Genomic DNA, 24,950 nt, shown 5'->3' on the forward strand with positions numbered 1-24,950 from the left:
AGTGGCATTTTGGGGATTTCTTGTTTCATAATGACATAGGCCTCTCTGAGAAGGTGATGCTAAAGTTGAGATCTGAAAGTTGGAAGGGCAAGGGCCAGGCTGGTCACTCATCAGCAAAGGGAATATACCACCAGCAGACGGTATCAGCTAGTCCTGCTATAATAACAAGCACCCCGAAGCCATCACGGCTCAGGGAGAAGTCCCTTCCCCCTTGTCCTGTGGTTGTATCACCTACAGTCCACACCCAGGCTGAAGCACTCATGGCCCCCAGATCCTCTGTCCTGCCCTGCACATTGTACATTGTAATTAAATGCTGAAGAACAGCCTCCGTGGCTCAGGGGCAGCTACACCCCCAACTCAGAAGACACCACTGAGGGAAAAAAATGCAAGTTCTAACGTATGGGGTTGGGGGAACTGGAAATGGGGAGAAATAACAGATTTCAGTACACATCAAATCTGAGCTGTTCTGAGTCACACCAGCTAGAATGAGATCTGCAACTATTTAATGTTAGGACTCCCTCGAGGGTGTTTGACTGACACCCACTCAAATACACAGAGAGTCCAGGGAGACGACAGTACAGACAAAACCAGAACCAGACCTCAAGAGACAAGACAGCTCAGGGGTCCTATGCTAAGGCATGGGCTTAAGAGGGCACAGGTCTAGACACACCCCGACCCCCAGAGCAACAGGTTGGTTCTGGCCAGACCCCACCCCTGTGTTGCTCACATTGCCATGGCGTCCAGGCTGTCTTGGAGACAATGTCCTCCTGCTGCCTATCCCGCAGCTCCTAGACATGCCTGGCTAGTCTGCTGGGCCAGCTCTGGGGAGGCAGGGACCAACCTCGGGTGAGTTAGGAGTAAATGGTCGGTACCCAGGGTCCAGGGAGTCATGACCCCTCTCTGGATTTACAAGGAAATGTAACTAGGAGATGCACAGATGCGGTCCCACTGCCAGGTGGATGGACACTACTCATGGACCGAGAGCGGGAGGCTGAGACTGAAGCCTCGTATGGGAGGCTGAACCAGGGCCAGCAGACACAAAACATCATACGTGTGCACACACCAAACATACAAATGCACGTGCTCTCTTGCATGCCCGCTCACACATGTGTCACCTGTTCAGCTCCCTTCCATGTCGGATCACACATGTGTCACTTGCTCAGCTCCCTTGCATGCCCACTGACACGTGTCACCTGCTCAGTTCCCTTGTGTGCCCGCTCACACATGTGTTACCTGTTCAGTTCCTTTGCATGCCCACTCACACATGTCACCTGCTCAGCTCCCTTGCATGCCCGCTCACACATCACCTGTTCAGCTCCCTTGCATGCCCACTCACACAGGTGTCACCTACTCGGTGTTTGCACACTTCAGCTGGCAGTGCCAGGTGGAAGTAGAAACTGGGTAAAAGTCAGAAGTCCAGCTTCTCCCCAACATCTCCCACCTCAACCCCTTCTGGGGCAACAGGGCAGCATCCAGGTGCCCTGGTCCTCACCACTCACGGGCACACATGCCCACCGGACAATGACACAGAACTCTGGCCTCCTTTGTTGGAGACTGCAGACCCTCAGACCCTGAATTTTCTATGACCCCCTGCCTGCCGGAGTGAACAGCTTGTTTTCCTATGTTTGCAGCTATTCTGAGTACGAGACCATCATGAGTTCCTGATGGCAGGGGAGTGGTTTCTGGTGGGTTTGCAGCTGAAAAATCCCGAGAGCTAGTTAGGCAAGGAGAGCCCTATATAATCTTCCCTGGAACACAGTAAAGGGGGAATTCTTGTTTCAAGGATGACCCCCCCCCCCCGTGTGTGTGTGTGTGTGTGTGTGTGTGTGTGTTTCAGCCTCCAGCCCCTTGCCCAACTTACAAACCATCGCATGGTAGACAGGCGTTACGGTACACGGTGACTGGTACACACCTTCCTGCACTGACATGGCTGATACCTGCCAGGGTGGAAGCCCCTTTTTACCCCCGTGAAGAGTCTCCTGCCCACTATCTATGAGAGGCCCAGAGGGACTCAGCCCATGGCAGACAAGGTCCAAAAAACAATCACCTACTGGCTCCCATCTGGTACTTTTCAGGAAGGGCTAACTGCCCCTCTAGTACCCTCCCCGGTGTCCAGGAGGATGTCCAAACAGCTGCTCCCCATCCCTCCTGCTGCAGAGTCCACAGGCAGGTCCTGCTCAGACAGACGCAAGGCGCCCAGGCTTGCCATGTCTCTCCACGCTAGTCAGTATCCATCCAGGCGAAATCTGATGCAAGCTGAGTGTGCCACTATTTTGTTGTTCTTGTTGTGTGTATGTGCGTGTGTACACGTGTGTGCATGTGTGCAAGTGTGTGTCAGCCAGATATCAACATCAGGTCTCTTCCTCTATTGTTCTCTGCACCACATTTTTGGAGAGCAAGATCTCTCATTGAACCTGGAGTTCACGGGGTGGTTAGCCAGAAAACCCAGGGGTCCTACTGTCTCCAGCTCCCCAACGCTGGGATTATAGATACACACTACTGTGCCAAGCTGGAGGGCTGAACTCAGGTCCTCATAATCGAATAGCAACCATGTCACTGATGGAGCTTAAAATATTTCTCTGTGCATTCTGGGCCTTTGTTCCAAATACAGCGGGTGTTGGGTGATGACTCCTCTCAGAGGTTGGCTGAGCTCAGAGGAAGGCCTTCGGATTCTCTACACATGGGCACAAGCAGGTCTCTCTCCTGGGCCAGCCTTGGAGAGCAGCCAGGGCTGTGAGAAGCAGCCCGGCCCTGGGAGGCCTCTTGACAGTCAGTAGCAGTGGCTCAGTATGACCATTACAGAGAATCATGTGGATGAAGCCACATCTGCCATTCACTCTGAAATCCAGTTCTGGTAGCAGCTCCTTGGCCTCTCTGCACCCTGAATGCTGTCACAAGGCCATGGTCAGCTCCCTAGCCACGTGAACACCTCTCAGAATCTCCACTGAACACCTGTGCAGCATCTCGTCGTGTTCACGCGGGAAGTCACAGTGGACAGTAAAAAGGACAGAATAAAGAGTACATAACAAGTAGGTGAAAGTCCCTCCGCAGTGACCACAGGGAGCATGCGTGAGAACTAACGCTGCTGAAGTAAGGACACTATATACAGAGGTAAAAGACAAGCCAGAGGCCTTGAAACAGTCCCATGCAGGCAGGATTCTAATCCAGACCTAATTAATGCTCCTACGGAACCAGTTAGGAAAAGGTGAACACAGCGGAAAGCAATGCCCAGGTAACACATGGAAAGCTCCCTCAAGCAATCCAGGAATGCAAATGACAGCAACAAAATCCACCTTTCTTCTGGGGGATTGGCAAAATTTCCAAATGGGAGCCTCTCACGACCTGAGTGGAAAATTACTAGGATCCTGTGGCAGGGCAGGGCCCCGTGGGAACTGTCAGGCAGCGGGGTGCAGAACATCGTATCAGGCCATTGTGCCCTCATCCTGAGCAGGGGCGCTGCACTTAGGACACACCTCAAGTCGCCAGAGAAGTCTGCCCAGAGGCACAGTGGCTGCCCAGGCTGCAGGTTCCCTGCCTACATCAGACCACGGCCTCTGGCCATCTCATCGTAAAGATGGCAGAACCTGGAAAATTCTAAAGCAATTAGACAGAACCTGCTAACCCAGATAAAAGTCCAAAGCACACTGCCGCATAGAAGAGCTGCTTCAGAACAGTGCTGTGCCATGCGGTGACGATTCTTTACGCTGCTTCCAGGCAGCGGTGGAGCATGTTTTCCACTGACAGCTTCAAGTTTGGGGTGAGAAAACAAGAGTGGCCCTAACTGCAGCTGCTTCTGGGAGACAGTGAGGGGTGGGGGAGGGTTGAGGTTTATTTACGCTGTCGTTTATCACCTGGAGGCTGCATTGGTAACACAGACGCACGTCCCTGTTTGGGCACAAAGTCCTAGGACCTGTAGAGGAGGACACAGTACCCATTCACCCAACGGCTACTTGCCGAGGACCAACTGCAGCCAGGCCTGTTCTCTGGAGCTAGACTCTCTCTTACCCCTTGAAACAAAAAGAGAGCAACTGGGCTGGGCAGATGGACCCCAGGCAAGTGTGAACACCTGAGTCTGAATCTCTAGAATCCAAAGCCAGACGACATTGTATTCATGCCTTTTCTATGCATTCCCGTCAGCCCAGAGCTCCTGTGGGAGGGCAGGAGGACAGAGGCAGCAGAAGCCCCAGTGCCTCACAGGCCAGCTTGAATACAGCAGAAAAAGCGAGAAAAAGCCTGCCTCGAACAAGGCAGGAGGTGGGGACGACACCTGAAGTTACCCTCTGACCTCCACACTACACCGTATCATGCATGTGTTTGTATTTGCACATGTGAATGCATGTGCACACACAGAGATATGAGAACTTATCAACTCAGTCACAGGCCAAGTTATCGAGCAGGCAGTGGTCCTTAAGGGAGGAGCAGGTACGTGTGCACACAGTGCTGTGGGACAACGGTCTGTACCCTGTCGATTGTCTTCTAATAAAACGCTGATTGGTCAGTAGCCAGGCAGGAAGTAAAGGCGGGGCAATGAGAACAGGAGAATTCTGGGAAGAGGAAAGATTCAATCTGCAGTTGTCATCCAGACACAGAGGAAGCAAGATGTGACTGCCTCGCCGAAAATGTACCAAGACACGTGGCTAACACAGACAAGAATTATGGGCTAATATAAGTTATAAGAGTTAATAAGAAGCCTGAACTAATAGACCAAGCAGTTTATAATTAATGTAGATCCCTGTGTGTTTATTTGGGAACTGCTGCAGTACTGGGAGGGACAGAAACCTCAGTCAACAAATGGTGCCAACATGGACAACTGCATCCACATAAAACCTGAGTGTGTCTGAGAAGGAATTCTAGACACAAAAAGAACAGAGTTAAGCATGGCTTCTTGGTAGCATTTTCTCAGGTGGGCTCTGTTTGCTAGAGGCATGTGAGCCTCATTAAAGAGAAGCTTCCTGACTCAGCTTAAGCTGCAAAAACTATGCAGCTCTTTTTGGTGGTGGCCCGCACCACCAAACACTTAAATGGTGTTGATGAATAGCCTATAGCATGCTTTTTAGTGGTGGCAGGGACCTTGAAACTCCATAGAGTTGTAGCAACAAACATGGCTACTGCCAGTACCTCTGCCATGAGGCTAGACTCTCAGAAAGCTAAGGAATGGGTTGGATCCAGCCATGAAAGCCACGGTTTTAATTCCAGCCCTATCTCTTAGCAAATTAAAGACTCGTGTGGTAAGAGAAAGAGAGATATACAGTAAAGATAGATTCAGATGAAGAAAACCTCTAAATGGTTTATAGTGTGTTTAAAAATATATGTAGGCTTGGGAGAGAAAAGAAAACGGATAAAGTCCTTAAAAGAAAAAAGAAAAAAAGAGAGTAGTCAGGTGTGGTGGCACACACCTTTAATCCCAATACATGGGAAGCATAGGCAGGTGGATCTCTATGAATTCAAGATGTGGTGGCACACACCTTTAATACCAACACTTTGGAGGTAGAGGCAAGCAGCTCTCTGTGAGTTCAAGGACAACCTGGTCTATAGAGTGTCAGGACAGCCAAAGATACACAGAGAAACCTAGTCTTAAAAAACCAAATATTAAAAAGAAAAACAGAAGAAATAGAGTTTAAAGTAAAGCCACATAAAGATGAAAAATACACAGAAAGTCTGGATACCATATGCTATTGTGTTGTTTTTGCATGGTTTGATGGCTGAGAAAGGAACAACAGCTGCTAAAAAACATTTGATTACAAATGCTGCTGGATTAATACAACATATATATTTTGAAAATGCCTTGACTTTAAAATATAAATTAAAAGGTATGTTACTTTGGAGAAGAGTTTTTTTTTGTTTGTTCGTTTGTTTCCACAGGAAATGAGAGGCTGTGGATTCATTCTGGGCTAAGAAAAATAAGGTTTGATCAAGGAAGACCCCCTGAGAAATCTCTGATAGGAGTGGATGGCCCAGATGTCTGAGTTCTACATTCAGAATAGCCTCAAGCCTCAGAGAATTTTCCAATCAGGACTGACCATAATTCAAAATTTTCTTTAGGTCCCCATAAGATTATCAGCACCCCCAATCAGCAGGAAGTAGCCTGGAAAACTATGCCCACATTCCCCCAAAAATGGATTATGGATGTTTGCCTTTGTTTAGAATGTTGGTTACATGTTGTTATGGATAACGGTCAGGAGAAAAGCTTAACAAAGGAGATTTGATTCAGAGTTCTTGTTGTTTTTTTTTTTAACAAAAAACAGGGGTAGTTCTGTGGGAACTGTACCCTGTCAATTGTATTCTAAGAAAATGCTGATTGACCAGCAACCAGGCAGGAAGTATAGGTGGAATGACAAGAACAGGAGAATTCTGGGAAGAGAAAAGATTCAGTCTGCAGTCATTATCCAGACACAGAGAAAGCAAGATGTGACAGCCTCACTGAAAAAGGTACCAAGCCACGTGGCTAACACAGACAAGAATTATGGGCTAATATAAGTTATAAGAGTTGATAAGAAGCCCGAGCTAATAGGCCAAGTGGTTTATTATTAATGTAGTCCTCTGTGTGTTTATTTGGGACAAAATGGATGTGGGACCTGGTGGGACAGAAATCTCAGCCAACACACACAGGCTTAGGGTAGGAAGATGTAGAAATCCTGAAAGTCCCTGGCTTAGAAGGTATCTGTGTGTTCCAAAATATGCCCTGAGGAGAGAGTCAGAAGAGACAGGGAGACCTCGGGTTACACTCAAGGACTTCACTGTACCTGGATGTCAGAAGCCATGACTGTGTTCTGCCTCCAGGCACATACCTGCCACGGCAGGTTCTGTGGGCCAGGTCGGCACAGGTGTATGACCCTGCCCTGCTAAGGAACAACTGGAGAGCCGGCAGAGCTGGAGGATCCTGCAGCCTGCCTCCGACCATCTCGTCATCTCCTGGTCCCCTACAGATGATGTCTCAGCCCTGGCTATGAAGAGGACATAGTGCCATCCCCGGCCTGGCGGAGGCCTGTGAATTGAACTTCAGAGGTCCAGCCCTCCCTGCTTCCTAGCAATGGCAGCTGGTCCATGAGCACAGGCACTGGATGCTGGCAGAAGTCTGTAGCCCAGGCTCTGGATTTTCAGCTTCCCGAACAGACAGACCAGTGACCCTTTGTTTCTAAGGTCTCATCCACTGCACTCACTCCGCCAGAAAAGCCTGCTGTGTTCAGCTGGTTGTTGTTAAAATTTCAAAAGAACTAGGCAGCCCAGACCCTCTGTGGATCCTGGGAGCTACTGACTTTGGGAAGCCCTGCTCAGCCCTGAATTGAGCAGAGACAGCAAAACAAAGGATTAGGTTTCAATGCTTTTCGTGGCCCCTCAGGCCACCACTTTTAATGAGCCTTGGCTGGGATATGTCCTGATACCATCAATCATGCCTTTCCTTCCCCAAAAAAAAAATTTAAGTCATTTGGTACAGAAATAGCCCAGGACGAGCCAGCGCTTCCCAGTCAGACATGGAAGGTCGCAGAACTAGTGGCCAATGTGCTCCTAAAATGCAGGGGACTTTAAGCCACCACCAAGCAGTTAGAAGTCAGAAATCAGCACACGAAGCATGGGAGAGAGCCTCCAAGGCTGCTCTGCATCCAGAAGAGAGAGGTCAGGAGACATTCTCCAGGCCTGCCCATCAAAGCAACCGAAGAACTACAGCATACAGCCTGGTCCCGGGAGCGTCTTCCAAAGCTGAACTGGGCATCTGGACTCCAGTCCCCTCAACCACAAAATAGCAATGCAATGCAGAAACCCAGAAACCGTCACCCTCTCTGCAGCAGTCCCTTTCCACAAGTGACCTCTTTTAAGGGCCAGCCCCATCTGCTGAGTCTCAGACTGGAGCCTCCAGACCATCTCTGGCCCCATCTCCAAAATTTCTTGGCAGGGCCTCTGCACAGCAAGCCCTTAACATTGGGCTTACTTTGTCCCTTGCCATCCTCACCATCCTTCCTTCCCCCGACCCTGCCAAGCCTCCCACCAATCCATGAAAAGCACCACCAATCACTGCCACTCAGACACAGAGGTACAGAGCATCCTGGACATGGGACAGCCAGGCCAAGAGCTCCCATCAGCTCCTACCATGAATAGGTTTCAGAATGTCCCACCTTCCAAACCCTGAAGATACCCCAAAGAGGCTGTTGCCATATTCCAGCTGGGGTGAGCATTCTCTCCTCAGCCTCATGCCTGCCAGCAGCCTGGGACTGCACATAAAAGATGCAAGTGGCTTAGCCAGAACCTAAAAGCCACTGCCCAATGGTCCCAAACTCAACTTTATCCACTCCTGTTGCCCAGAGCTCCGACGTCCCCAGGATGCTCCCCAGCAGGCTGGGTACCACACACAGCAGTTCTGTTAGGGATGCTTCCTTCCACTCTCTGCAGCGGCCTGACATCTGGATCCATGTCTACAGTGCGTTCAGGGTCAGTCGTGTCTGCTGACCCACTGACTCCATATTCCCCCTCTCTTTGCCAGAAGTGGGTCAACGGTGGCCTAGCCCTGCCAGGGCCAAAGCCTGGGCGGAGGCCGCAGAACTATTTTTAAAATGTGATGGCTGGAAGGCACACGTGGAACAGGTGAGGTGTTGTATAAGTAGGCGGGCAGCTCACACACCACAGCTCCAAACACGCTGCCCTGTAGAAGGGCTTCACATGTCATGTCCTCAAACCCAGCCCTGTGCCACCCTGTGTAGCTGATGCCCAAGTGCCTCAGAACAGGGGCGGGAGCCTCCAGACTCAGGAACACCCTTCCCAGAAGGAAGCTCACTCCCTGCTGGGGGCCAGGTACCTCACTAAATATGGGCTGATGCTCAGAATTTAGAGGACTAGAATCAGCAGGGGAATGTCTCCATCCCCTCTGCTGGGGGCCCAGTCCTCTGCTCACTGACTCAATACAGGCGCCCCCAAGCGCTGGGCCCTGAGTAGAGGGCGTCCAATGAACCCAGCATCCCCACAGTACCCGGCTTCTCTCAGCATTGCTGTGCTACTCTGTCTCTAGGTTTCCCAACTCCGGTGCTGGCACAACTATCTAAACTAATCATCTTTCAGATGACGGAGAGGAGCGGGTGCTGGGCTGAAAGAGCTTCAGGGACGCAGCAGCTCAGCCGGCTTGGACTTCCACGTTACAGACGCTGAAATACTCACAGCTGGTGAGGGCAGAAGTGCCCTTCCTGGTCTAAACCAGTTTCCTGACTAATCTGGTCCCAGATCACCTGAGGCGCTGCCTGCTTGAAAATTCAGGTTCTAAGTGCCTGGAGCAGCTGGCCTGGGGTGAGGCCCACGGGAATGCTGGGCAAAGTCGACTGGGAAGCCTTGGGCTCACTCTCCTCCCTGGGACACCACAGTCCACCCACCACCGCGATCCTGAGCCAAGGCCAAGGGAGGACACGCATAATCCTTGTCTGGTCACCAGGAACCTGTGCTCTTGCTCATCTCCTGTGCCTCTCCCCTGGACCAGGTGGGACTCGGGTCATTTCGGTTTCCTTCAGGACTCCTACCCCAACCCCGCTCAGGCCAGTTCTTCAATGGCAGCTGAACTCGCCCCAGGGTTCCAGGACCAGGTGTCTGCCCTGCAGGGGGCGAGGCGCGGGGAGAAACGCCGCACTCAGGGAGCTCTTACTGGGAAACTAGCGCTGTACCTCTGCGAGCACAGCACCAAGATGAATCGCCCCCATTTCACAGAGGTGGAAACCGAGGCATGGTGAGGTCACGTGCCTGCCAGGTGCACTGGGGCACTTATGCCATTAGAGGGGAGATTCCAGATCCGAGATGAGATCACAGGAACCCAACGCCAACTCTCCTGCCCACAGTACCCATTGCCCTTGTTTAGGGACAGATCCCTGAGACTCTGCTGCAGGAGGCAGCAGGACGCACCCGCGCTGTGGCCGGGGTGCAGCGGCCATCCTGACTGTGCGCAGCAGTCAAGGGCAGCATAGGGGGACTCCGAGGAGGTCGCCCAGCCCCACGTGCGCCCGGGACCCCAGGTCCCCTTCGCACTTACCTTGCGCCAAGCCTTGGGCGGCGGCGGCGTCCTGGGGTCCTAAGGCGCGCAGCAGCGAGCGCAGAGGCGCGGGCCAGCGGGCGTGCCCCCTGCCTTGGCCACGCATCTCCCTGAAGGCCAGGGGCTTGCGGCTCCGGGCTGTGTTCGCCCCTCCGAGCTCAGTGTTAGAGCCCGGGCCCCGGGAGGCTCTGGCGGGGCGGGGCTGGACTAGAGCGGGGGCGGCGCCGCCTTGTGAGGCTCGGCCCCTTCTCCGGGCGGAGGCGCAGAAGGGGCTCAGCTGTGACCTTGACCTCCTGGACACTGCCCAGAGTGATGGTGGGAACGTTGACGCAGAGAGTCCGGGACAACCTGGGAATCGCTCACAACCAGTGGGTCGAGAGGTGAACACCGGGTTAATTACGTTAGGGCAGCTGTGTGTCCTGGACAAGTCGCTTGACCTCTCTGAGCCTGGGATATCTTAGACTGGCCACTTGCAGTATGACTGCTGTAAGATGCGGGAGCCATCACAGCTCTCCTAGCAGAACCCATATTCGCCTTTGTTATGAAATAGAACTGTTATTTTTCTACCGAGCACTGTACGGGGAAAGCCCCTGCCACCAAGGGCCAACTCTAAAATAGACTGCTGCTCCTGCCCAGTACCTCCCTGAATCACACAACTCCAAGTTCTCCCTTTGACCACAGCCCCTGGGGTGGAACCTCAGAGTTCCGAGCTGTCTCTGCTGAGCTCAGGGTTCAAAATCTAATCTTGCCTTAGGGGGATCCCGGGCAGATCCTCCAGAGAGGCCCAGGAAGTCCTCATTCTGAGCCCCTCAGGCTTCCCAGAGCCCAAATCAATCAACAGCACACTGCCCCGTCTCTGGGAGCTTTTACGTGCAGCTCTGTGACTCTCTGCTTTTCTATCCCCAGCAAGGCAGGGACATGTAGGCTCCGATGCGCCCTTAGGGAGGCGCTGAGCCACGTAACTGGTGGCCCAGGTGGCCCACCCACCCGCACTTTATGGAAGCCCGGCCCAATTCTCTGGGTCCCGTCATCTTCATCCTCGGAACTTTTAACTACGTAACTATTCTCTGTGGGCACTAGGTGGCGCTGTAGGAAACAGCCTTCAAGTGGTAGGAACGCAGGCTGCAGGGCTCACCAAGCCGCTGTGGAAATGCTCCTGGGCAGGAGCTTCGTTGTGGCCCCTGCTCCGCTCCCTCTTCCTGTTTCTTTCTGTCTCCTCTCGCTTCAGTTCTGTTGGAGAGACACTGAGGCTCAGGAGAGTGGAGCCACTTTCTTTAGGAGGCCTGCAGGGCTGGAGAGGCGGGGATGGGGGGCAGTCAGGATTCCAAACCTGGTTGGTGTCTTAAGTGTTTACCCAGCACAATGCTATGCTCTGGTGAACTCCTGCTTACACACTGCGCCTTTCTTCCTTTCTTCCCGTCTTTCCTTCAGCTTGGGTGTTTGGGTTTCCCTGTGCACAGGGCAGTCATTTGCCTGCACATCAGTCCTGTCAGCTACTGGGCTGGGTTTTAAAGAATAACCCTAGCAAAGAGAAAATAGCCAAATTGACAAAATCAGAAATGAAAAGGGAACGTAACAACAGACACTGAAGAAATCCAGAGTATTATTAGGTCATATTTTGAAAACCTGTACTCCAACAAATTGGAAAACCTAGAAGAAATGGACAATTTTCTCAATAGATACCATATATCAAAATTAAATCAAGATCAGATAAATAATTTAAATAGACCTATAACCCCCAAGGAAGTAGAAGTGGCCATTAAAAGTCTCCCAACCCCAAAAAGCCTAAGGCCAGATGGTTTTAGTGCAGAATTCTGCCTAATTTTCAAAAAAGAACTAATACCAACAATTCTCAAATTAGTCTACAAAACAGAAACAGAAGGAACATTGCCAAGTTCATTTCCTGAGGCCATAGTCACCCTGATACCCAAACAGCGCAAAGACCCAACAAAGAAAGAGAATCACAGACCAATCTCCCTCATGAACATAGACGCAAAAATACTCAATAAAATACTGGCAAACCAAATCCAAGAACACATCGAAAAGATCATCCACCATGCCTCGTGGTGGTGCACGCCTTTAATCCCAGCACTCGGAAGAAAGAAGCAGACAGATCTCAGTGAGCTCAAGGCCAGCCTGGTCTGCAAAGCAAGTTCCAGGACAGGCAGGACTGTTACACAGAGAAACCCTGTCTCAAAAGAAAAGAAAAAAAAAAAAAAAAGACCACCCATCATGATCAAGTAGGCTTCATCCCAGAGATGCAGGGGTGGTTCAAGATATGAAAATCTGTCAATGTAATCCACCAAATGAAAACAAATGAAAGAAAAAATGATTAGATGCTGAAAAAGCCTTTAACAAAATCCAGCACTCCTTCATGATAAAAGTCCCTGAGAGATTAGGAATACAAGGAACATAACTAAATATAATAAAGGCAATACACAGCAAACTAACAGCCAATATCAACTTAGAGAGAAACTTACAGCAATCCCTGTAAAATCAGGGACAAGGCAGGACTGTTCACCTTTCGATGTCTATTCGATACAGCACTGTAAGCCTTGGCTACATCAACAAGGCAACTAAGGGAGATGGAGGGGATGCAAACTGGAAAGGAAGAAGTCACAGTATCACTATTTGCAGATGACATGGCAGTATACACAAGTGACCCCCATCAGGGAACTCCTGCAGCTGATAAATACCTAAAGTGAAGTGGCTGGATACAAGATTAACTCAAAAAAAAAAATCAGTAATCCTCCTATATATAAATAATAAATTGGCTGAGAAAGAAAAAAACTCCCTTACAATAGTCACAAATAAAATAATAAAATATCTTGGGATAACTCTAACTAAGGAAGTGAAAGACCTGTATGGCATGAACTTCAAGTCCTTGAAGAAAGAAATTGAAGAGGATATCAGAAGATGTCTGCTATGTGCATGAATCAGCAGGATTAACATAGTAAAAATGGCCATCCTACCAAAAGCAATCTACAGATTGAATGCAGTCCCCATCAAAATTCCAGCACAATTCTTTACAGAACTCGAAAAAACAATACTCAACTTTATATTGGGGGGGAGGGATCCAGGCTACCTGAAACAATCTTGTACAATAAAAGAACCTCTGGAGGTATTGCCATCCCTTGATGTGGGATTCCCCTGTGTGTGCTATGAATATGTTTTATTACCTTTGGTTATTAAAGAAGCTGTTTTGGCCAATGGCTTAGTATGACACAGTATGACACATTGATCCCACCAGATGAAACAGTGAACAAATGTTTAAAAGAAATCCCACACTAGCTCAGAATTGAGAGATAGATAGTTATTATTTATTTAGGGGTAAACTTACAAATAAGGGTTCTCTGCTTGAACGATGGATGGAGGTCAAATCCAAACAATCCGAATGAGCAATCGGGAAAAAGGAGCAAGGGGAAGGGGAACCTGCATCTGCATATATAGTATAAGAGGTCATGCCCCAGTAGGCAGGTAATCACAAACAGTAGGTCTTCCTACAGCATTAGTAGATTAAAGACAGGTGGGAAATATGAACAGAGATTTAGAGAGAAAGGAGGCAGAGTTAGGAGATGCCTTGTAACTGCAGAAGGAGACAGATGCTGGATCCTTACCAGCAGGCCACAGCTTTGTGGCAATACATAGATTAATATAAATGGGTTCATTTAAGATGTAAGAGTTATCTAGAAATATGTTTAAGCTATTGGTCAAACAGTGTTGCAATGAATATTGTTTTGGTGTGATTATTCGGGTAGGAGCCACCAGGAAATGAAAGAGCAGTTTCCGCCCACAAAATTCCTGATTTCAAGCTCCATTACAGAGCTATAGTAACAAAAACCACATGATATTGGCATAAAAACAGACAGGTAGATCAATGGGATCAAACTGAACACCCAGACATAAAACATATACATATGGACATCTAATTTTTGACAAAAAAAGACAAAATTTTACAATGGCAGAGAAAGAAAGAATCTTCAACAAATGGTGCTGGCATAACCAGATGTCAGCATGTAGAAGAATACAAATAGATCCATATTTGTCACCCTGCACAAAACTCATGTCATCACCACTGGATTAGGGGAGGGGTCTGAGATGGGGGTGAGAACAGGAGGATGAAGTGGGGGAGGACGGAGGGAGAAAGCACTGGGAGAGACAACAGGAATCTGGCTCATCTCTGGGATGAGCTGGAAACCCAGTGCAATGGAAATGCCCAGGAATCTATGAAGACGACCCTAGCTAAGAATTCTAGAAATGGGGGATGCAGAGCCTAAACAAACCATCTCCTGTAACCAGGCAAGACTTCCAAGGGAGGGACGGGGACACCAACCCAGTCACAAAACCTTTGACTTACAATCTGTTCTGCCTATGAGATGTGCTGGACTAAAGATGGCACAGAGATTGTGGGAATGACCAACCAATGACTGCCCAGATTGAGACCCATGCCATGATAGGAAGCCCATCCTGGGGACCAGGGCCCAGAGGCTGGATAGTCTAGGGTCCTAGGATAGAACCAAACGTGGCTAGAAAAAAGTCTGTGAAATGATTCCTAATGATAATTCTGCTATTCTTATAGATAGGTGCTTAGCCCAGTTGTCATCAGAGAGGCTTCACCCAGGAACCGATGGAAGCAGATGCAGAGAAACCATAGCCAAGAGCTTGGGGAATCCTGCAGAAGAGGGTCAGGAGCCAGAGGAGTCAAGGACACCACAAGAAAGCCCACAGAACCAACTAACCTGGTCTCACAGGGGCTCACAGAGATGGAACTGACAACCAGGGAACCCGTATGGGACTGAGCTAGGCCCTCTGCATATGCTACAGCTGTGTAGCTTGGTCTTCTAACGGTATTCATAACAGTGAGAACAGGGGCTGTCTCTGACTCAGTTTCCTGTTTGGGGGGCCCTTTCCTCCTACAGGATTGCCTCATCCAACCTTAATAGGAGGTAGCTAATTTCACTGCAACTTGATATTCTGTGATTGGCTGATATCCACGAGAGGCCCACCCATATCTGAAAAGAAATTGAGAAAGAGAAGTGGATGGGAAGAGGATGGGGGAGATAGGAGGAATGGAGGAAAGGGAGACTTTGGTCAGATGATAGATAGATAGATAGATAGATAGATAGATAGATAGATAGATAGATAGATAGATAGATAGATAGAGATAGATGATAGATAGATAGATAGATGATAGAGAGAGAGAGATAGAGAGAGAGAGAGAGAGATAGATAGATAGATAGATAGATAGATAGATAGATAGATAGATAGATAGAAGATAGACAGACAGACAGACAGACAGATAGACTAGAATAAAATAGAATAGCCTCAGGCTTTGGCTTTGGCCACTTAGTGGTCATTTCTTGTACCCCCCCCCCACCATTTGCTGGTAGCAGTGGTTCCACTGTCACCGGGTGTCTTAGTTGGAGTTTCTATTGCTGTGAAGAGACACCATGACCATGGCAACTCTTGTAATTGGGGTGGCTTACAGTTCCAGAGGTTTAGTCCATTATCATCATGGCAGGACATGGTGGCATACAGGCAGACATGGTGCAAGAGAAGGAACTGAGAGTTCTACATCTTGTTCTGCAGGCACCAGAAGGAGCCTGTGTACTGGGCATAGCTTGAGCATATGAGACCTCAAAGCCTGCTCCCACAGTGACACACTTCTTCCAACAAGGCCACACCTCCTAATAGTGCCACTACATATGGACCAAGCATTCAAACACACAAGTCTGTGGGGTCCATACCTATTCAAACTGCCACACCCAGGAACCCCCCTCATCCTCTAACTCCTATGGTTTGGATATGATATGTTCCCCAACAGGCTCATGTGTTTGAACACTTGGTGAAATTGTCTGGGAAGTTGTGAACCCTCTGGTGGGCATGGATCCATGGCAAGGGCCAGGCCTTGAAGCTTGTAACACTGTCCTATTTCTTGTCCCATCTGATCTGGTGTCTGAGGCGATGTGAGCAAGCAGCCTCACACTTCTGCTTCCACAGCTGGCTGTTGCCCCCACTACAATACCCTATCTGCCGTGAGGGACTACACTCCCAACCATGAGCCAAAATAAATCCTTCCTCACCTACACTGCTTCTTGCCAGGTATTTGGTAAATATAAACCCATTCTGGCAGGACTATGGCCACTCCTCAGTCCTGAGAGCAAGCTTATGAACCAGAACAACCAATCAGAAGTAATCATCCACCTACCTTCATAGATTGGTTTGGGAGGGATGGTTCACAGAGGCTCACATCCAGGGCGTTGCTAGATTGAAAAAGAGGAGGCTTTGCCTTAGTTCCTTTTGAGTTGCTGTGACAAAACCCCATGACCAAAGCAACTTATAGAAGAAAAGCGTATTGGGGCTCATGGTTCCAGAGGGTTAGAGTCTGTGCCCATCATGGTGGAAAGCATGGTAGCAGGCAGGCAGGCAGGCAGGCAGGCAGGCAGGCAGGCAGGCAGGCAGGCATGGCGCCCGAGCATTAGCTAAGAGCTTACATTCTCATGGCCAAGTAGCCTTCCCAGTGACATATCTCCTCTAGCAAGGCCACACCTCCTGATCTTTCCTCAATCACCCACCACATGAGGACCAAGCATCCAAATAACGAGCCTCTGGAGGCATTCTCATCCAAATCACCACAACCTTTTCATCCACTAGGGCGGGAGTGACTTCATCCAGACTTCTAGAAACGTCCTCATGCCTCAGACTGAGAACAAGATGGAACTGGGGAAAATCTGAGGAGGGGGTACTCTAAGAGAGCATTGGCCTTTAGGGAGAGACAGAGAGAGAGCAAGAGTGAGGGGCTGATGACCTTTATTCCATCGAGGCGGAGGGGAAACAGAAATGGCAGGGACACTGACAGAAAGTTTCAACCTTCCAAAGGTCTGTGTTCAGGCGTAACTGGAGCCAGGCACACATGATATTTGTCTTTATGAGTCTGGATTACCTCACTCAATATGTTTTCTAGATCCATCCATTTGCCTGCAAATATCAAGATGTCATTAATTTTTTCTGTTGTGTAGTACTCCATTGTGTAAATGTATCACAATTTTCTTATCCATTCTTCGGTCGAGGGGCATTTAGGTTGTTTCCAGGTGCTGGCTATGACAAACAATGCTGCTATGAACATAGTTGAGCACATGTCCTTGTGGTACAATTGAGCATCCTTTGGGTATATACCCAAAAGTGGTATTGCTGGGTTTTGAGGAAGGTTGTTTCCTAATTTTCTGAGAAATCACCATACTGATATCCAATGCAGCTGTACCAGCTTGTACTCCCACCAGCAATGCATAAGTGTTCCCTTTACCTCACAACCTCTTCAGAATAAGTTGTCATCAGTGTTTTTGATCTTGGCCATTCTTACAGGTGTAAGATGGAATCTCAGAGTTGTTTTGATTTGCATTTCTCTGATGACTAAGGATGTTGAACACTTCCTTAAGTGTCTTTCAGCCATTTTAGATTACTCTGTTGAGAGTTCTCTGTTTAGGTCTGTACCCCATTTTTTATTGAATTATTTGTTCTTTTGGTGTCACGTTTCTTGAATTCACTGTATATTTTGGAGATTCGTCCTCTGTCCAATGTGGGGTTGGTGAAGATCTTTTCCCATTCTGTAGGTTGTCTCTTTGTCTTGTTGACCATGTTCTTTGCTTTACAGAAGCTTTTCAGTTTCAGGAGGTCCCATTTATTAATTGTTGCTCTCAGTGTCTGTGCTACTGGGGTCATTCTTAGGAAGTGGTCTCCCATGCCAATGTATTCAAGTGTACTTCCCACTTTCTCTTCTATGAGGTTCAGTGTGGTTGGCTTTATGTTGAGGTCTTTGATCCATTTGGACTTGAGTTTTGTGCATGTGGATAGATATGGATCTATTTTCATTCTTCTACATATTGACATCCAGTTATGCCAGCACCATTTGTTAAACATGTTTTCTTTTTTTCCATTTTATATTTTTTGCTTCTTTGTCAAAAATCAGCTGTTTGCAGGTATGTGTGTGTTGATATCCAGGTCTTCAGTTTTGTTCCATTGGTCCTCCTGTCTGTTCTTATGCCAATACCAGGTTCTTTTCAGTACTGTAACTCTATAGTAGAGTTTGAAGTCAGGGATTGTGATACCTCCACAAGTTCCTTTATTGTACAGGATTGTTTTGTCTATCCTAGGTTTTTTGCTTTTCCATATGAAGTTGAGTACTGTTCTTTCAAGGTCCATGAAAAATTTTGCTGGGATTTTGATGGGCATTGTATTGAATCTGTAGATTGCCTTTGGTAAGATTGCTATTTTTACTATGTTAATTCTACCTACCCAAGAGCATGGGAGATCTTTCCATTTTCTGGTGTCTTCTTCAATTTCTTTTTTCAAGGATTTAAAGTTCTTGTCATATAGGCCTTCCACTTGTTTGGTTAGAGTTACTCCGAGATAGTTCATGCTATTTGTGGCTATTGTGCAGGGTGATGTTTCTCTGATTTCTTTCTCAGCCCATTTATCATCTGTGTACAGGAGGGCTACTGATTTTTTTTAGTTTATCTTGTATCCTACTACATTACTGAAAGTGTTTATGATTTGTAGAAGTTCCCTGGTAGAATTTTTAGGATAACTTATGTAAACTATCATATCATCAGAAAATAGTGAGAGTCTGCTGCATACAAGAAAAACACCTCAACCTCAAAGACAGACATTGCCTCAGAGTAAAGGGTTGGGAAAAAATTTTCCATTCAAATGGGCCTAAGAAACAAGCTGGTGTGGCTATCCTAATATCTAACAAAAATAGATTTTAAACTAGAATTAATCAAAAGAGACAAAAATGACATTTCATATTAGTCAAAGAAAAAATCCATCAAAAGGAAATCTCAATACTGAACATCTATGATCCAAATACAAGGGCACCCTCACGTGTAAGAGAAATACTTCTAAAGCTTAAATCACGCTTTAAATCCCACACACTAATAATGAGAGACTTTAAAACTCCACTCTCACCACTGGACAGGTCTGTTAGACAAAAAATTAACAAATTAATAAGGGAATTAACACATGTTATGACTCAAATGCACTTAACAGACATGTATAGAACATTCCATCCAAGCATAAAAGAATATACCTTCTTCTCAGCACCTCATGGAACCATCTCAAAAACTGATCATATACTAGGTAACAAAACAAACCTCAACAGATATATTTAAAAAATGAAATAATCCCGGGTATTTTATCAGATCACCATGGTTTAAAATTAGAATTCAACAGCAACACTAATTTCAGAAAGCCCATAAACATGCGGAAATTAGACAATGCTCACCTGAGACATCAATGGGTCAAGGAAAAAATAAAGGAATAAATTAAAGACTTCCTAAAATTCAATGAAAATGACCACACAACATTCCCAAATTTATGGGACACAATGAAAGCAGTGTTAAGGGGGAAAGTTCATAGCATTAAATGCATACATAAAGAAGCTGGAAAATCCCACACTAGTGAGTTAACAGAATATTTGAAAACTCTAAAACAAAAAGAAGCAGACTCACCCAGGAGAACTAAATGGCAGGAAATAATCAAACTGAGAGCTGAAATCAACAAAATAGAAACAAAGAAAACAATACAAAGAATCAATGAGTCAAAGAGTTGGTTCTTCTAGAAAATCTTCTAGAAAATCAACAAAATAGACATACCTTTATTCAAACTAACCAAAAGGCAGAGAAAGAATATCCCAAATGAAAAGGGGGACATAACAACAGACATGGAGGAAATACAGAGAATCATTAGGTCATATTTCGAAAACCTGTACAGTCGGAAAATTTATTGTCCACTGTAGAAAACTTAAACATTATTCATATCCTAATGGAAAGTTTGAATTTTGATGGACATATATTCAAAGAAAGGTGCCATAGAGACAAAAATAGGTATGGGGAGAAGCAGAATTTTTGAAAGCAGAGTTTTGATAACCTTAGTTCCTAGATTTTTATTTTCCTTCTGTCCTACAGCATCAGGTGGCTCTCCTGATACGAGACATAAACTCTGAATTTTTCTTTTAACACCAAACTTGGATTTAGAGAAGGCGAGCCACACTCCAACTCCAAAGCCAGCTTTGATGTTAAGTGAGTTGTGACTGCCATTATATTGAGAAGTAAAGAGATATGTATGTTTAAGTAGTGAAGTTTTACCTTGCAGAGAATATTGGTATCATAAGTCAGTTTTTTTTTTTCTGCTTGGTGATTCTGTCTGGATAGCTATCTTTTCTTCTTTAGGCATCTAGATGTTCAAGGTCTCTTGACTTCTTGAAAATGGGTATTTTTTTTATTTTCCTGCAAAGACAAGAAGAGAACCCTGCTCCAACCCTTGTGAGGTTTCCTTACAACCTGTAGAATTGTCACCTCTGTGGATGAGCTGTCATTTCTCTTTATCATGAGGTTTCTCCTTTCAAACCATACCTTGATTAATTTTAATAGTATCCATAGCTTTTCTTCATCTGTGGAAACAAGAGTCAAACCCCTTCCTCAACATAGCACCTCTCCCAGTTTCCATTCTGAGCTCAACACATCCTTGAAGTACACCTCCTGAAGAGGCCAATTTTGATGTCAAGATTCTAGGGTAATAGTAGTCACATCTTTACTGGTGTCTAATAATCCTTCAATTATAATGTTAATTTATTGGTAGTCTCAACTTTGGTCTTTGATCATTTATAGAAGTCTGACAAAATATATACAAAATGCATATTTTCTATTTTCTATTGGAATTTTTTATTCATCCTCCAGGGTTATCCTATCATTCGGAGAAGTGGTTTTTTTTTTTTACAACAGGCACTGGATTTTCTAATTTTCCTGAATTCTTTTGTTTAAACTTTCAGAACATACCTAGCTGGTGATTGTGCCAAGGAAGGAGTGGCTTTTCATAAAATAAATGTGTGACAAGATTCCTTCTTGTCATTAATGAGAGGGGGACAATATCATGGGGTGTAGATGGAGCTGCGGGCTGTGTCCCGGCACCCGGCTAGCTTTACCCAAAACAATTACACGGAAACTGTATTCATTTAAATACTGCCTGGCCCCTGGCCCGTTATCTGTAGCTTCTTATTCGTTGATTCTCATATCTTGCTTTAACCCATATTTAGTAATTTATATAGCACCACGAGGTGGATCACTTACCAGGAGAGATCTTAACCTGCGTCCATCTCGGAGAGGAGAGGCATGGTGACTTACTATGGCGACTGCCTGAAGTGTCTCTCCAACCCTGCTTCCTTTCTCCCACAATTCTGTTCTGTCTACTCCGCCTACCTAATTTTCTATCCTCTTAAAGGGCCAAGGCATTTTCTTTATTAATAATGAAAGTAACACATAGACACTCCTCCATTAACGGGGAAACCCAGTTCAAAGGAGAACTCTGAATATTGTGTCAGTTAAGACAATGAACCTGATGGAAGAACTGTGCATGGTTCTGCCTGTCACTGAGAAAGCCATGGCTGACTTCATGACAACAAGAGCTTGAAGTGGTTCTGAGACTCCTCACACAGTGGTAGACATTAGCAGTCAGAGAGTAGACAGGAAGTGGGTTCAGGCTTATGATACCTCAAGTCCCACCCCCAATGATTCACTTCCACCAGGTAGGTTCCACAACCTCCCAAGATAACACCAGCAGTTGGGGGCCAAGCCATCAACCATGTGAGCCTATGGGAGGCAGTTCACATCCTAACACAAACATCCATTCAAGAATACTGAGCTCAATTACTTAATAAAGGGAGAAAAGTCACTTTGGGAAAGGGATATATTGTATTCTTGCAAAATTCACATGCATGCAAGAGTCTGTGTGCGTGTGTGTGCACGCATACCCATGTGCACATGTGCATGCATATGCACATGTACATTATCTTGGTGTACATGTATACAGGTGCATATAGGAGCCAGAAAGACCTCACTATCTTCTTTAGGAGTAATTTTCCTTGTTTATTGAGACAGACTTTCTCACCGGCCTAGGACTTTCCTTGTAGGTGAGGTTGGCTGGCCCCTCTACCCCAGTGATCTTGTTCCTGCCTCTCCAGTGCTGAGATTACACACATACACCTCATCTGGCTTTTTATGGGGGTCCTAGGGTTCAAACTCAGCTCTTCATGCCTGCAAGGTAAGGTCTTTACCATCTCAGCTACCTCCAGATTGGCTCACTTGCATGTCTATGAGCAGAACAGCATCCACACAACAGGTACTGTTCCACATTACTTGTGGAACTATGCAGCCTCCCTCAGACAGGATGGTCCAGAGACTCACCCCAAGCCTTGGGCATTCCTGGGCGCTCTCTCTCTCTCTCTCTCTCTCTCTCTCTCTCTCTCTCTCTCTCTCTCTCTCTCTCTCTCTCTCTCTCTGCCCTGGTTGAAGAAAGCAGTGGTTGCCTCACTCGAGATGGCACCTACTGTGTTTTAGAGGCCAGCTCTTTCTCCAGATGGAGCGAAGTTAGGGATGCCTGTTCTCTTTGTATCTTGGCCACCCGGGTCTCCATCTGCTGCCTCCTGCCTTTTCCTTCTTTTCTCTTCCTTGTTCACTCTTCTTTTCACTTGAAATAAAGTAGGCCGGGTGGTGGTGGCGCACGCCTTTAATCCCAGCACTCGGGAGGCAGAGGCAGGTGGATCTCTGAGTTCGAGGCCAGCCTGGTCTACAAGAGCTAGCTCCAGGACAGGCTCTAGAAACTACAGGGAAACCCTGTCTCGAAAAACCAAAAAAAAAAAAAAAAAAAAAAAAAAAAAAAAAAAAAAGAAAGAAAGAAAGAAAGTACACAAGACATATGATCTAGCATCTTCAAAACATTCAAGTATCCAGTACAGTAGCGCTAAGTACATGGCATTGTGTAAACACCACAGCCCTTCCCCAGGGTGTCTTTAACCTTCTGAACAGAGCCTCTGTGCCCACTGAAACATAAATCCATTTTAACTTTCCCACCCAACTCCCAACCCCCACTCTTCTTCCTGTTTCTGTGTATTTGATGGCTCCAGGGATCATGAAGTGTTTATTGATCTTTTGCGGTTGGCTCTTTTCACTTAGCATGATGACATTGTGGTGACCCAATAGGCTTATGTATTTGAATACTCGATCACTAGTTGGTGGACTCTTTGGAAAGAATAAGAGGTGGGGCCTTTTTGGAAGAGGTTCGTCACTGGGTGCAGGCAGACCTCAAAACATTTCAAAAGACCAAGCCATTCTGAGTGGTTTTTTTTTTCTGTCTCATCCTTGTGGATTAAGATGTAAGCACTTGGCTATTGGTTCAGCACTAAGCCTGCCTGCCTGCTGCCATGTTCCCCACCATGATAGTTGTGAACCCAAACCCTCTAAAACTGGAAGCCCCCAATGAACTCTTTATTCTGTAAGTCTCCTTGGCCATGGTGCCTTAGCACAGTAATAGAGAAGTAACTAAGACAAAAGTTCCTCCCTGGTGTGACAGGGGTCATGTCTCATATTCTGTGCTCTCTGAGGAGCACAGGGCTTAATCCTTCATCTCTCCATGAATGCTTTGACCGCTACTACTTCCAGCTCTTGGACCTATGCCTGTGAGGAGCCCGGGTGTAGGATACCTACAAGACACTTCAAAAAAAATCTTTTACAAGCAGAACTGTAGGCTTCCATGCTAATTCTGTTGTTGGTGGTTTTGAGAGAGCCACCATAATATTTTTATAGAAAAATATGGGATCCTCTTACACTGCCCCCAACCATGCACAAGGGCTGCCTTCCATGCTGGACCTGATCCTTCCCAGCCGAGCCTGCACTCTCAGTTCACCTGGGAACCTTGCGGTAACTGCTCTGTCATGGCTTTGACATGCTCCAGCCTCTGCTGGTCTCCCCCCGACACATGTTGGTGACCCCTTGTCCCCACAGCCTGGTGGTTCACAGATGCTAGGAACAGCCAAGTCCTTCTCCTAGGACCCAGGATGGGTCCAAGAGCTGGTGATGCCCTGGTCTGCGTCAGATGCTTGAGGCGGGGGTGTCAGTGTCCCAAGGGGTCATGCCCCAGCTGTCATCCTGGAATTGTTTCTGGAAGCCTTACCCAGAGGCCCTTCTTATACCCTCTACGATCACTGCCTGTGTGCAACTGGGCGTGGCCCTGCTTCCCACAATGCGACCTTCCCTCTATCTTGGAGGTTACCTCTGAGAACATTATAGGCGAGTCCTCTGTCGCTAGGGTCTAGGCTGTTGATGACTATGAATGTCTGCAAAGACTGGAGGTGACGGTGAGCCAGGTCACCCAGGAGCCACCTCCTCCACAGCATTAATGCAGGCCTTAGGAGGGTGCCTGGTTCAAATAAATCTTAGCTGTGCCTCTTAGGGCCAGACCTTCCCGCCTCTGAACCATGGATTCCCCTGAAGATGCAGCACACAGAATGATACAGTTGAGAGGCAAACGCTCGCTGGTCTGGGCAGTGTCCCTGTCCACATCCCAAGGCTCCGAAGAGGGAGGCTCCCTCTCCAGAAGCACCGACAATATCTACAGGCTCAAGAAGATGCTGTCGGGAGTGGGGGACATCTCACTCCTACACAGGCCTGGACCCTAGCTCCCACACAGTGTCTCCTTGTTGGTCTAGCCTCCCTCAGTCTCCACCTCCATGTGGCCAGCCGGAAGATGGCAGGATCCTCCTCTACGAAGGAGCTTTAGCCGCTAGCAGCACTAATGTGCTGGTGCTCCCTCCAAACTCAGAAGGAAGCCACGGGGCTCGCAGGCCTCCCCCTGGCGTTTATAAGGAAGAATCGCTGAGGGAGAGGAAGCTGCCTGCAAGTTGTACAGAGCTCCAGGGATTCAGCTTTCCCAAGGCATCGCCCACGCTGGGGTGGGCTTCCTAGTGACGCAGCTGCCCAAGTCACCCACACTCCTGAGACCCCAAACAAGATCCCTCTCAGCTTGATTGTGCTTGAACTCACTTCGGAGACACAGCTCTGGGTGTGCGTTTGGGAATTTTCACAGAAGTGTTAGCAGAGATGGAGAAGTCACTTGAGCGTGT

General features: G+C 47.3%; 1 protein-coding gene across 1 annotated transcript in view; it reads right to left on the reverse strand.

The window, feature by feature from the left end:
• The window catches only part of Phactr3 (phosphatase and actin regulator 3), a 223,502-nt gene extending 213,396 nt beyond the window's left edge, over positions 1 to 10,106 (reverse strand). The window contains exon 1 of the mRNA XM_042055110.1: positions 10,001 to 10,106. Coding sequence (XP_041911044.1) covers positions 10,001 to 10,106 — 106 coding nt within the window. The remainder of the gene's footprint in view (positions 1 to 10,000) is intronic.
• Between the last annotated feature and the right edge of the window lie 14,844 nt (positions 10,107 to 24,950).

The sequence above is a fragment of the Arvicola amphibius genome, chromosome 5 (genome assembly GCF_903992535.2).
Source record: "Arvicola amphibius chromosome 5, mArvAmp1.2, whole genome shotgun sequence".
Taxonomy (NCBI): Eukaryota; Metazoa; Chordata; class Mammalia; order Rodentia; family Cricetidae; genus Arvicola; species Arvicola amphibius.